Raw genomic sequence first — 14,795 nt, 5'->3', positions numbered from 1 at the left:
TGGAAATCCCACTGGGTGGTGACAAACCATTCGACCATACAAAACATTCAAAACATTCCCCACTTGCAGTGTTGGGCAGAATCAAGATTCAAAAGATTCACAAGAGCAAAGAGCAAACAAGATTTTGTTTTTCAATCTCCCCTAACCTGCTGGATAATCACGTTCGGTTGGTTATGAAGTCTGAATCCGGACTGCAAATTGGCTATAGTTCTGTTGACACACAAATTTAGATGATACAAAGTTGTCCATTTATATACCCCAGATATCTCTCTGGAATTTCAGATACAATAAATAACTTTCAGACACAGTTAAACTAAATGTAGCAACTAACTTGCACACGTAAAAGTCTTGGCAATGAGGTGAATAACAGCTAATTTATTTTGGTTATTTCATGCAGCACAATTAATATTTGAGTGCAGAAATTTAGCTAAGAAATTAGGAGGTTGTAAAAAACACCTCAGATTTCTGTCCAGAAACATTTCCCTATTCATTATATGTTGACTCAATGGCGGTGTAGTGGTAATGTCACTGGGCTAGTAATCCAGAGGTTCCAGGCTAATACTCTGGGGATTTGGGTTCAGGGCAGCTGGTGGGGAATTAAGTTAATAAATCTGGAATGTAAAGTTAGTCTCAGTAATTATGATTGTTAAACCCAACTGCTTCACTAATACTCCTTTAGGGAAGGGAAACCCAGCCTGATCTACATATGATTCCAGACCCCACACCTTGAGCAGAATTTCCTGCCTGTCGGGTGGGTGGGCCTGACCCAATCTCCGGCGGGTGGGGAGCTGATCCCCGCCGGAGAAGCGGGCCCCACCGCCATGTTAAGTGGGCGGGCCAATTAAGGCCCGCCCAGCGTGACACCCGGTGGGAAGTGCTATGCACTCCCTGTGCGGACAGGCGGGATTCCCCAAAAGCGAGAATGCGCTCTTTCACGCACGCGCAGGAAAGAGCGCACATCTCCCTGAGGCTAAGTGCAGCCTCAGGGAGATCGCTGACGGTTCTAAAAACATTAAAAATAGAAAGAAAAATCCTTAACATGTCACATGAGTTGGGACATGTTCATAATTTACAGAATAACTTTATTAAAATTTTTAAACCCCTGCATGAAACCTCATCCCACATGTTTCCATGTTTTTTCTATTCCCCACCGGGGCTCCTGGCCTGCCCAACAACCTTAAGGTCGGACGGGCAGGTCCTTTAATTGATCAAATGATCCTGTCAGTAGCCTCAATTGGCCATTGACAGGTCGGTGGGCACGTAGCTGATTATGATGCGCCCCCGCCTTCCTGAAAATTTAAATGGGGTGCGGTGATGTTGGGGGTTCCGCCTGACTTCATCCCGTGTCGGCAAGCAGGCCCCGCCCCCCCCTCGCCGACGGTAAAATTCTGCCCAGTGTGGTTGACTCTGAACAGTCTCTCAGTTCAAGGGCAATTAGAGATGGGCAACAAATGCTGACCTTGCTTGTGAAGCCTGCATCCCATGAAAGAATGGGATGGAATATTAGGGATTTGGGGTTAACATTACCTTGGGTTAAGGGAAGAAGCTTGACGTGGACAAGAAATGTTATCCGTGTTTCTCTATCTGCAGATGCTTCCAGGCTACTGAATTTTTCCAGCGTTTCCTGTTTTTATTTAGTATAAGGGATATCATTAGCTCTCCCAGCAAACTTGGTTCAAATATTTGTCCCTATATCATTCAACATTAAAAAGTCAAAAACATTTACTGCAATTGTGGCTGAATCTGGTACATAATTTTAACGTCTATTTTTTGTTTTAATTTCAGATTTCCTGCATCCTCAGTATTTTGCTTTGTACATATTTTTAATTTGAGTATTGCTGAAAAGAGACATTTGTGTGTCCTGGAAGCTACATATATTAATACATGGGGCCCTGTTCTTTGCAGACAGAAAGAACATGCACACACATTGTGCCTGTTTCAGCTAAACAAAATAAGTGACAGCCATTCGCTGGTTAATTCCTCAGGGCAATGCCTTGACAAATCAGGGTCAAGCTGCCTGGCTTAAATTTCAAACAATGCTTGGCAGTTAACTGTCAGTCACCATTAACTGGTACATTCTCCGTGGCAGCGCCTCTACCAATCAGAGTCCACTTGCCAACCAATCAATACTCTCTTCTCATACAGTATAAAGTTGTTGTTTCTCCTGACATTGGTATTCTTGCGATTGTCCTGATGAGTGTAAGATGAAAAGCTTCAACAAAATGTTTTTTTTCAGCAACACTCCGGTTCTGTACTAACAAATGACTATATTTTTAATTGTTCATCTAGAGGTGTCCAAGTATCTACGTGTCTTGCTGTTTTCAGAATAAACATTACCTCAACATGATGAGCCTGGATGGCAGGAATGGTTGAACAACCTGCCCTCTCAATTCCAAAGCAAAATACTGCAGATGCTGGAGACCCAAAATAAAAACAGGAAATGCTGGAAAAACTCAGCAGGTCTGGCAGCATCTGTGGAGAGAGAAACAGAGTTCAGGTCAATGACCCTTCATCAAACTCATGATGAGGATCGTGGTCATGCCTTGGATTCATTAGTAGCATCACCTTCAGGAGCCAAATTTCAAAGATTCACAACAATTTATACTACAGGAGAAAAGGGTGCTGATTGGTTAGCAAGTCAACTCTGATTGGCTGATGTGTTGCCACAGAGAAAGCAACAGGGAACTATAGGCTCCCCAAGCTCCTGGGTAATTCATAAAAGGCGCAAAGCTTGAACATATTCCTTTTGTTTGCAGAGAACGGGTCCTTAAGTATGAATGTATGTCATTTCCATCAAGTGTAAATTAGCCATATTATGAGCTCGACTGATTATCTTAAGTTTGTTGTTAGTGTAGTTATTAGCGCACTTAGGATTGTTCAGTAAGTGCTCCCAACCACAGAATCACATCTAACAGTAGGCACTTTGTTTTGGGTTCTGCAAGCACAGGCTGGTTGAGCAAGGTCTGTGCTCTGCCTATAACAAAAAAACAAAGGGAGATGTTGTTTGATTCAATCAACCAATCGCTTGGGTGTATGGCCTACATACCTGGCACTGCACCAGCACTGAAATTCATACATAATGTTGCTTGGGGAGCCTCTAGTTCCCTATTGATTTCTCCATGGCAACACCTTGGACAATCTGAGTCAACTTGCTAACCAATCAGCAACCTTTTCTCCTGTAGTATAAATTGTTGTGATCCTTTGAAATTGGGCATTCTTGTGTTTGTCCTGGTGAGTGCAAGATGAAAAGCTTCAGCAACATGTCTCTCTTTTCAGCAAGATTCAAGCTTGGTACTACCAAGTGACTGTAAATTTAAAAAATTAACACAGCCCTGTATTGTTTAACAGGCTCATCCAGGGATTTCTGATGGAATGTGTATCGTTTAGTCATCACACTTATCTTTGGGCTGAATCTCGAAAGCTCTTACCGCCATATCAAAAGTAGACAGATGTGTCTTCTGTGAGCTACTTGAATACTTGCTGGCCTTCTACTCCAAGACAGTGCACGAGTGTCACCTTCTTGCAGGTCACTGCTATGTTTAATGAGCCACACCCGTCATCAAACCTGCCGGTGGGGGAGTGTGAGATCCATCCTCGAGTGACTGAACACTTGGACAAATATGAACTGATGAAAGGGAGTCAGCATGGACTTCTGAAGGGTAGGTCATGCCTGAGGAACCTCATTGAGTTTTTTGAGGTGGTCATGAACATGGTGGACAGGGGATTGTCAAAGGATGTTGTCTATATGGACTTCCAGAAGGCATTTGATAAGGCTCCCCACAAGAAATGATGAACACAAAGGAGAGTGCACAAGAGTGGAGCAGGCTTGAGGGGCCGAGTGGCCTACTTCTGCTCCTAATTTGTATGTTCGTGTGGCCCTGGGAATGCACCGTGAAGGTTAATCAAACGTGTTGGTTAACAGGAGTTACATTACTCCAGGCACAAGGCAAGGAGCTGCTCTGCCTTTGAGTGGCTGGGGGGAAGAGGGGAAGCAGCCCCATCACAATGAGAACCAAACAAGTCAGCACTAACAACTGATGACCAAACTGAGAAGAAACTCTCACTGGTTCGGATAAACAGCTCTGAGGATGATACCCGCATGCTAACACTGAGTGGACTCGACAGTACAATGTGCTGTGAAAAAATGCACTCACATTAATAAATTATAAAATTATATTCTCTTATGCCCAGGGACGGGAAATGTCCGCCAAATAGCAGAGTTCCGACCTTGGGGGTTTCAGAAATCCACCATTTAACTCTTCATCCCAACTTTCAGACTGGCTTTTTAAAAAATAAATCAAGCTGTCAGCTTCACTGAAGCCAGGATTCTCACTAATGATTGCCGAGCTAATTAAGAACCAAGTACATTGCATTCATTTGGTTTTTTTGCCCTCATGTTGGGTTACTATCTTAGTCTTTGGGGCTTCCATTATTTCCTCTAGTTATTTGATCTGGGACAATGTGGCAGTCAGAGCAGTACAATCACAGGGAGTGGACATATTTAACACAACAGTCCTTACCCTGTTATGCACTGGAGACATTTCCAGGTTTTGTTTTAGTCAAGTTGACCATTAACTATTTGATCCTTTTCATTATATTTCTGCCTGAAAAAAAAATCCAAAGTTTGGTTTTCACTTTGTGCCAATTTTTAAAATATCTTTAAGACTCGGATGACTCTTCAGGATAGTTCCTGGAGCAATAAAAAATGACCTCTTCCTATACCCCCACTTCAAACCTACCAGAGTAGATTTTGACTTTTGAATGGCTCAGTTCCAGCTTGTTCCAGCAGCAAAGAGGTCATTGCGATTTTAAGGCCCAAAGCCCTCATTTGAATCCAACCGGCAATCTGTGATGCCAAATGGGCATCATGAGGCAGTTTGCCAGTTTTAGGCCATAGGAATGTTGGCCAGCTAGCAGGCATCTGGTTCACCGGTCACACAAAAATACACACCAACTCACCTGTAAGATCTTCTTTGGTTAGGCCGCCAACCCGAGCAAATTAACTTAAAGAAAAGACAAATCCATTTTCAATTTGCATAATCTTTTTAATACTGTATAATACTGCTCTGAAATACAGCCATTTGCTTTGAGGTAGGCCACTACAGATCACAACTGACATTCAAAAGGCATGAAATAAATACTTCATGTACAATACATACCAATGAGGTAGAAATGGTAATAGTTAACGTAAAGCATATGCAAGAATAAAGCTTCTGAAAGAAACATCATTTTGCGAACCAATTCTTTGAATACATGAACATCTTTTATCCCCATACCTACCACCATTCAATCCTTTAGAAAAGGAGTAACAGTAAGTTTGTCAAATATAGTTATTTTCTAGAAAAGCTTTTTGACACTGGCACTTTGAGTTTTACATGCGTTCACCACTGCACATTTATAGAATAGAGTCATAGAATGGTTACAGCACAGGAGGCCATTCAGCCCATCGTGTCTGTGCTGACTTTCTGCAAGAGCAACTCACCTCAGTCCCATAGCCCTGCAATTTTTTTTCTGTTCAGATAATGATCCAATTCTCTTTTGAAAGCCTCCACCTCACCCTCAGGCAGTGCATTCCAGATCCTAACCACTGGCTGTGTGAAAAAGATTTTCCTCATGTTATCGTTGCTTCATCTTAAAGCAGTGTCCTCTGATTCTTCACTCTCCCGTCAACAGAAGTAGTTTCCCTCTCTCTCTACTCTGTTCAGAGAGCTCAGGATTTTGAACACCTCTATCAAATCACCTCATAATCTTCTCTTCTCGAACAAGAACAGCCCCAGCTTCTCCAGTCTAACTGAAATTCCTCAAGCCGGAACCATTCTTGTAAACCTCTTCTGCACCACCTATAATGCCTCCTGGCAGCATCATGTTTAGTTTGGCTTTGGGTTTTAGTAAACAGTTCTACTCATGAGTCCTGTTGATTTGGTTACCTCAAAGTTCATATTAGTCAGTTATGATACAGAGATATACATGCCAAGGCATGGACAAACGAAGATAATGGGCAGGATTTTGTCGTGCCAATAGGTGTCGTGCCCATCGGTCGGAGAACAGGTGGGGAGCCCCCATCAGTTCCATGGGGGAGGCCCGACAGAAATAAGCACCCTTCAGGCACATAATTGGCCACCATCGGGCCTTCCCCGCAATTGAGGTCGCCAGCAGCGGACGTCCGGCCTGTTGAGAGTTGCCAGTCACGTCAGCAGCTATTTGTCACCGCCAGCACCAATGGAAGCGGCGCCTGCTGGTAGCACTGCACCAACCCTAGGCCCAGGATTTCAGAGGGGCCCCTGGCCACGGGTGGGTGAGGGCAGGACGTGGGCCATGGGTTAGGTGTTGCGGGAGAGGCGGGTGTCAGAGGCGAGGGCATGGGGGTAGCTTTCAGCGCCCCCACCCCAGCACCCCCTTCCCAATGCTGGCTCACTCGATGAGTGCCTGATAGCGAGGGACACCACCCCTCCCCTTCCTTGGGAGACCAGTAGCAGACCCAGCAGGTTTCCAAGGGAGACATGTGCAGCGTCCATTTAATCCCTGATCCACTACTGAATTGGGGTGGGTTCAGGGGTAATGGGTGTCAATTGGCTCAGTAATGAGCTAATTGACATCCCACTGCCTGCGGCTGAGACTCCATCCTGGCCTCTGTCTTATTTGGACTTTCCTGTTGCTGGGAGACTGATGCAGGGCCTCTCCCATGATTAATTGGACCCAACCGCCATTAGTTCCCACTGTGGCAAGCTGCATTAAATCCAGCGCTGTAGCTCAGCAAAGGTGAAAGTTTCCCAATGAAAGGCATACCTATCTGCATTCAGAAAATCCCACAGTGTAACGAATATCATGATTTTCCTTGCCTAATTATTGTACTATTTGAAAAAGCGTCATTTTTAGTCAAAATTCTCTCGAGCACAAAAGCCTTTACATTTGAAAACTTTACAATTGAAGATTTGACATCAGTTCAATAAAAGATGTTAGTTCGTTGTCGTGTGAGAGTTCCTGATCTACAGCTGAATTTTCTCATTGCCAAAATGAAACCCTCATCCTTGGGAATGGAAGAAACAGAATGCATTTTTGAGACGCCTGCTGATGCAATTCTTGCACCAACTTGGAAGTGACAGCAGGTCGATTATGAAATAAAAAAAATGTCTCACCTGAAATAATTGTGATTTGTCCACTGCTTCTGGCAGCAATGGTCTTTCAATGAGAAAGAAGTAAACGCTGTCAAATGGTGTTCCTCTTCTTGTGAAATGTAAACCTTGCCTTTATGCAGGTAAATTGGGACAAAGAGTTCAAAAAGCAAAATAGAAATCCAGTCATAAACTCAACTTCTCTTCAAAGCACAAGCAACAAGAATCAAGTTCGAGTGTTACATCTTGTGCTTTCTTAGTGTCCACAAGGTTCACATCATTAAATCCACGTTAGCCTGTAACTTTTATTGGAATTCCCATTTTCCGAAAGACCAATTGATCAGTTCCTACACATTCCCAACTTTCTCTTCCACTATGATAAAAACAAAAAACTGTGGATGCTGGAAATCCAAAACAAAAACAGAATTACCTGGAAAAACTCAGCAGGTCTGGCATCATCGGCGGAGAAGAGCACAGTTGACGTTTCGAGTCCTCATGACCCTTCAACAGAACTAAGTAAAATTAGGAAAGGGGTGAAAGATAAGCTGGTTTAAGGGGGAGGGTTGTTGGGACAAGCAGTCAGTGATAGGTGGAGATAACCAAAAGCTGTCACAGACAAAAGAACAAAGACCCCTTTCCTAATTTTACTTAGTTCTGTTGAAGGGTCATGAGGACTCAAAACGTCAACTGTGCTCTTCTCCGCCAATGCTGCCAGACCTGCTGAGTTTTTCCAGGTATTTCTGTTTCCGTTTTTGTTTTCTCTTCCACTATGCTGTGCTGAAAGTTTAAATATGATACTATGCCTGATGGGCGACTGCTATGCCAGTAACTTTAGATCCCCATTCAAGGAATCAAACGACAGCTCACTCGGCTTGTTAACTTACATGGAGTACGTCGATTTGTGTGGTTTGAAGGGGATAAGTGAAACACATCTCATTGTTTCTCTTGATCATTTTTTAAGATGGAAAGAGGAGGCAAATGTCCACAAATATCCCAGGAATTTGAACTGGTATAAGAATTCTGATTAAGGTTAGATTTGGTTGCTAAGAATGCAGTAAATTGTCAGTAACCCAATCTTTATCACATGTTAAGGGGCTTTATGTTATAATGAGAGCAAGTCTATATGCCCCTTCCATATTTCAGTGCAAATATGTAACATCCCTTTTAAAATTTATTTTTGAAAGTTAACGTCCATGGAGCAGCAACAAGCAGTGGAACCTTATTATAACAAACCAGTTGGGGGAGATGATGGCATAGTGATAATGTCATCATGCCCAGACTAATGCTTCTGGTGAACATGGGTTCAAACCCACTGCGATAGCTGGTGGACTTTTAATTCAATTAATAAATCTGGAATTAAAGCTAGTCTCAGTCTCAGTAATGGTGACCATGAAACTATCATAAAAACCCATCTGAGTCACTAATGTCCTTTAGGGAAGGAAATCTGCCATCCTTACCTGGTCTGGCCTACATGTGACTCCAGACCCACAACAATGTGGTTGATTCTTAACTGCCCTCTGAAATGGCCTAGCAAGCCCCTCAGTTCAAGGGCAATTAGGGAAGGGCAACAAACGCTGGCCAAAAAGAAAGTTGCAATCAACAAAATGAAGTGAGGCAGACGACAACATTAAAACAAAAGCAAAATACTGCGGATGCTGGAAATCTCAAATAAAAGCCCAAAAATGCTGGACTCAGCATGTCTGGCAGCACCTGTGGAGAGAGAAATGGAGTTAACGTTTTAGGTTGAGGAAAGAACCTTCTGAAGAGAGGTCACCGATGACAACATTACTGGTTATGGACCCTTGGAAAAACTCACCAAAAATGTGCAGTAACAAAGGCTGGAGCCTGGGATGCCACTGCATTGGATATTTAAGAGCAGTGGTTACCTCACAACTTTATGAAATAACACTGCTCTTATTATTTTAGGGTATTTGAAATATATGTTGCTCTCCAATACATATTTTTAAAATATGTACAATCCTGGAACCAAAATAATGTAATCACATTATTTTAATAAGAATGCAATGCAATTTTTATGTGTCCTGTGCTTTGTAAAATAGTTGGAAAGAAATGTACAAGTGAACCAGTGACACTGATGTACCACAATAATGATTAGTAATTAAACAGTGACAGTAGGACAAAGGTTTTTTTTTATTCATTCACAGGATGTGGGCTTCTCTGGCTGGGCCAGCATTTATTGCCCATCCCTAGTTGCCCTTGAGAAGGTGGTGGTGAGCTGCCTTCTTGAACCGCTGCAGTCTATGTGGTGTAGGTACACCCACAGTGCTGTTAGGGAGGGAGTTCCAGGATTTTGACCCAGCGACAGTGAAGGAATGGTAATATATTTCCAAGTCAGGATGATGAGTGGCTTGGAGAGGAACTTCCAGGTGGTGGTGTTCCCATGTGTCTGCTGCCCTTGTCCTTCTAGATGGTAGCGGTCGTGGGTTTGGTAGGTGCTGTCTAAGAAGGCTCGGTGAGTTGCTGCAGTGCACCTTGTAGATGGTACACACTGCTGTCACTGTGCATCGATGGTGGAGGGATTGAATGGGCTACTTTGTCCTGGGTGGTGTCAAGCTTCTTGAGTGTTGTTGGAGCTGCACTCATCCAAGCAGGTTCAGACAATTGAAAGGCAAATTTAGAAGTGATGTAAGATCTTTACACAATCATATAGAATGGACTTCTAGGTATAGAAGCGATAACTTGGAATCAGTTAAGTATAGTTGGGGATGCTATGATGGGGTGGTGGGGGGGCAGGGGGAGAGAGGGAGAGGCCTATTGGTCTGCTGATGTTCTGTTATCCTAAGTATAACTAAACTAACTAATGCTCTCCCAGTCATACTCTACCGCCAGCCCTCCCACGATATCAGTGACCCTGTTGGGATGGATGGATTGATGTTCTGCTCCAAACTAGGGCCCCCTGGCCAGGAAGGCCAGAATCTAACTTAACTGAGTCCCAACCTAATTCCTGGTATTTCCATCATACTCATAGCTGGGTTTGCAGCAGAATTACACAGCAAAGGCAGACCATTTTTGACCCCCATGCCTTTCATTGATGAATATCACCTAATGGAGTATAAACGGAACTGAAGTCTTGATTTTATTTTTCCAATCTAATCTTGACTCTCATCATAAAACAAATGGTAAATCCTGTTTGTCAGTATCCCTGTATAGTCAAACTTTTATTTAAAAAATAATACAGTCAAGTATCTAACCCAGACCTACCATTTGAAGTCTCTTCACTCACAGATCACAGTTGGTGATATTGTGTACAGGAGGACTGACTAACAAGTGTCCCTCGAACACAAACACTCAGGCCACAAAATTTGGCTCTGTAGCACCCAGTTTTTCAGTGCTACAGGTGCTGTTTACCTCCAAAATGGGGTCCATGGCATACACACATATTAGACACACCGGACGCCATTTTAGTGAGGGTGCTAGCAGGAGATTTTTGTTGGAAGCGTGCAGTGTGTAATTACTTTAAACCTATTACATCTCTAACTTTTCCCAGTTCTGATGAAAGATCATCAGCCTGAAACCTTAACCCAGTTTCAATCTCCACAGAAGCTGCCAGACCGCACCCCCCCACGACCCTCCCAGGATTTCCAGCAGTTTCTGTCTTGATTTCAAATTTCCAGCATCTGCAGTATTTTGCTTTCATATCAATTTCAATAGCTAGGAACAGCCTTACTATTCCCAAAGGGGTTTGTTAATTTTTTTTTTAATTGCTCAAACGTTTACGACCAACAATCGGATGGGATCAAACAAAAGGCCCAGATGTGATATGGCTTTTGAGCCACTGATGCCATTATGGTCCCCAAACAGCACCTGTAGCATCCAAACAGGTGCTACTGACCCTCATTTCGCACGCATACTTTTCACTTTTTGGAGCACACAGTTTCTTTTTGTTTCTCCTGCTGGCTTTCCCACACTGCCACTCCACACCCAATCCCAGATCCCCAGGATTTCACGGTCAGACGCAAGTTCCAAATAACTTGCTCCATTCTGTGTACAATTTCAGCTCCTTTTGCGAAACACTGGGCTGAACTTTGCAAAGGGCACTCTCGAAGTCCTTGTAGGTGGTGGGCTGTAACTGCACTGACAGACCTTGCCCTTGCCCTAATGCTGCTAGTTGACAGAGCTGCATGAGATCATTCCCTGAATACCCCTCTGTATGCTGCACAATTGAGCCAATTTCCCCATCACTGAGGCAATGGTCTTGCTGGGACAAGCTATAGATTAAAATCTGACGTCTTGCAATGCTGTCAGGTGGAGAGATATAAAGTCGCTTTGCAAAGTACCTGTGTATGGTCTCCTCAATATCATCTGGATGTCTAGTACCCCCAATGACAATAATATGGTCACTGCTTGAGTTCACCACACCTTCTACATGAGACAGTAATTTGGCTTTAATAGAGTTTAGATGAATACTCCCTTCACCTGCTGTGTTAGAAAGTACGGCATCGAGTTCATTTATAAAGATAACAGATGGTTGACGTGACCGAGCTATGAGAAACATAGCCTGCAAGATCATCTCTCCATCCCCTTTCCATTTGGAGATGAAGGATGACCCGCTGACCTTTAGGAATGTTGCTCCAAGATGAGTGGCAATCCATCTTGTGAGCATTGTTTTGCGTCCACCACGAGGTCCAAATAACAAAATGCTTTTGGGTGGCCCATTTCCACCACTGTAAGCCCCAGGCCTCATTAAGGGCCACAACACTTGTTCTTCAATAACTGCTTTTGCGGTGTCCAGTCCAGCAATGTCACCCCATTGTACTGGAGGGCCACAGTCAACAATCTCATTAGTTACAAGGTTTAGAAGTTGAGAATCCAGGCTCTTCAATTGCTCCTCCAATTGGTTGCTTGCAGTAGCTGTCTCAACTCTCTGGAGCTGCATTGGGTGACTAAGTATGCGGCCATGATCATCTTCCCCTTCTGCATTTATTAATGCAGGGGCGAACTTCACAAATGCCTCAGTTGATGGTGATTGTAGTGGATGTTCCTCACTACTGTATGGTGGAGGCATCATTCCTTTCTGTTCCTGGCCACTGTATTTGCCAATAAGGTCATCCACAATATGTTGTTTTCTCTTAAATTCCCCAGGCAGTGTCTCATCATGCCTGTTGAAGTCGTTACCCTTACCATCATCAGGAACGACATCGACTGGTAACTGATAAGAACCTGAAGTAGTCCTTTGCTGTCCATAACTGTATCTTCTGTATCTACTGGTCCCCTCATCCTCCTTTGCAGTTGAAGCCCTTCTCTTCAAAGAACTGCTCGAGACATTGTTGGCAGGCGATACTGAGCTTGAGGTCATGTTGTGGTTTTGGTAATCGTAACCAGAGACTATGGAAGGTCGGGATGAGGGAGGAAGAGGGATAGGAGCTGGGATACCAGAAGGTAAATATGAAGATGGAAGATGCACTCCAGCATAACCAGGGCCAATGCTTGATTGGCAAGGGTAACTGTTGGAAGGGTAGCTGTACAGTGGGCTTACTCCAGCCAGAGTTGAACTATAAGATGGGGCTATAGTAGGTGTGGGATGAGCTTGTGGTAAAAGGCTTGAGCTATTTAGAGGTGACGTATAAGAAGAAGGAACATCCGATGTAGTTTGGCTGCAGTAACCGGAGGGTAAGTAAGCTCCATTGTAACCTGATGAGTATTCCTGAGATTGAAGGTTAGATTGAATACTTGGCAGAGTGGTGGGACCACATGTGTTACGTGGATAGCGAGTTTCAGAGTGGCTATTGGTTCCCACAGAGGACCCTCCTATCCCTACAGTGCCGCTGCCTGGTGGGAGGGTGGAATTAGCTCCCACTTTCCTGCCAGAAAGGCCATCGTGCAATGAACTTACAGAATATGTATCATCGACATTAAGTGACATATGCCAGGTATCGTTTTCATTCTTTTGTTCATTAACTGGCCCAAAAGACCCATCTGCATAAATATTTAGCTCAGGCCTCTCATATGAAGAGTTCACAAGCCCAGAGTACTTTTCCGCAAACTTCTTGAGCAGATTAGAGGCAGTCGGTGCAGAAATGTCATTATTCGCCCACACATAATGGTGGTGTGGTCTGTGATCTTCCGTTTTGTGTGCTGGAGCAGACGTTGTAAATGAGATGTCAAGGTACTCCTCCGGCCTCTCGGCATGCTCCAGGGTCCAATGCATCTTCAACAGGCCTGAAAAGTAACAAAATACATTGTGACCCAGATCTTCACAAACCAATGTAGGCAATCAGATGTTCCAGGCTATCAAAGCAAGTGTCCAGTTACCCATTTGTCAGAGCTGAATGGTACAGGCTTTACCCTCAATATAAAATATCAGGCATATCTATTTGATGACCATGCTATTGCAGATATAAATGCTGTCTCATGGTGAAGCTGTTTCCCAATTTTCATGGCCAACCCACTATCTCAAAGGTTATGGGGAGAAGGCGGGAGAATGGGGTTGAGAAACTTATCAGCCATGATTGAATGGCGGAGCAGACTCGATGGGCCGAATGGCCTAATTGCTGCTCCTACGTCTTATGGTCTTATCTCATGCGGAACTGAGTGATTTAGACCAGAATGGTCCCAAACTGAGCTCAGTCAAGATTAGGGCAGGTAGTGATGTTCAATGCACGCAGTCTACTTTAGTTTAGTGTTGTAATTTGGGAAGGCAGTGCACATCAATTGCGAAATATTCCATTCGAAAGCCGAAGTTGATTGGTTTTCTAAGTAACTGGCTCAGGACCTTACCTTGCTGTAAGTGCACGTGTGGACAGGAGTGGGTGATGACAGAAGTGGGCTCAGCTGATATTCCCAGCAACCCTAACATGATAAAATACTCCTCGAAAACCTGCCACCAAGGCTCACACCAGAACCATAGTTACTTCGGCAAGATGCTGGAGATTGCCTGGGGTAGATTTTCTGTCCAACTTTTTTTTTAAAATCACGCTTCCCAAAAACATGGTTAAGTTTTAATCAATGGAATTGTTTTTTGTATGTTCCAGTGCCTTTGTTAAAGGTTTTAATTTCAAGGCCTCATTAGCCTAAAAGCCAACATTTGAATTTGATATTTTTGTTCAAAGGTGAAATGTAATGGATAGAGTGAAACGGGGGTCAGAGACCCATTGAATGTGTCCTCCTTCAATCTTGCTTCAACTCTCAAAAAGGAAAAGAAGGCGAATTTTAAAGTCAATTTACATAGGCCAGGATTTTGTCCTTGTCAGGTGGGGTCGGGTGGGGTCAGCAGGGGGGGAGTGAGAGTGAGAGAGACTCTGTCACATGAGCAGGGACATGTTATTAATGAAATCTTACAATTTTTATTTGCTGTTGGAAACCTCATCCCGTCCGTGGATGAAGTTCCCTAAAAAATCCAAAGGCCGCTCGGCCTTTGCGCTTGCCTGCCTACCGTAAGTTTGGACGGGCAGTGAAAAATTTAACTTAATTGTTACTTTAATACCTTAATCGGCCTTTTAATTGTCGGCAGGCGCGCTGCCGACTCCCGCGTGTGCCCGCCGACTGAAATAGCGCGCAAGTGCGCAATGACATCAGGACGTTCGCCCGACATCATCACACGTCATCTTACGCTCGTTCAGGTCGGGCAAGTGAAAAATTCTGGCCATAGAATTTACAGCATAATTCATTCCGCCCAACAGGCTCGAGAGTGTTTTGTGGACAATTAGCAACAGTCATCACTAA

At 43.8% G+C, this 14,795-nt stretch overlaps 1 protein-coding gene across 1 annotated transcript; it reads right to left on the bottom strand.

The window, feature by feature from the left end:
- Positions 1-11,082: 11,082 nt before the first annotated feature.
- Positions 11,083-13,284, bottom strand: LOC121273207 (fidgetin-like). Its single transcript, XM_041180198.1, has one exon. It carries the CDS (start codon positions 13,279-13,281, stop codon positions 11,083-11,085), a length of 2,199 nt encoding a protein of 732 aa, XP_041036132.1. The 5' UTR covers positions 13,282-13,284.
- Positions 13,285-14,795: the final 1,511 nt, after the last annotated feature.

The sequence above is a fragment of the Carcharodon carcharias genome, chromosome X, assembly GCF_017639515.1.
Source record: "Carcharodon carcharias isolate sCarCar2 chromosome X, sCarCar2.pri, whole genome shotgun sequence".
NCBI classification, from domain to species: Eukaryota; Metazoa; Chordata; class Chondrichthyes; order Lamniformes; family Lamnidae; genus Carcharodon; species Carcharodon carcharias.
This window is presented reverse-complemented; position numbering and strand designations above follow the sequence as displayed.

What these genes read in the sequence shown, in the direction of transcription:
- LOC121273207 (XM_041180198.1), bottom strand. Translation starts at nt 13,281, where the DNA reads ATGCATTGGACCCTGGAGCATGCCGAGAGGCCGGAGGAGTACCTTGAC.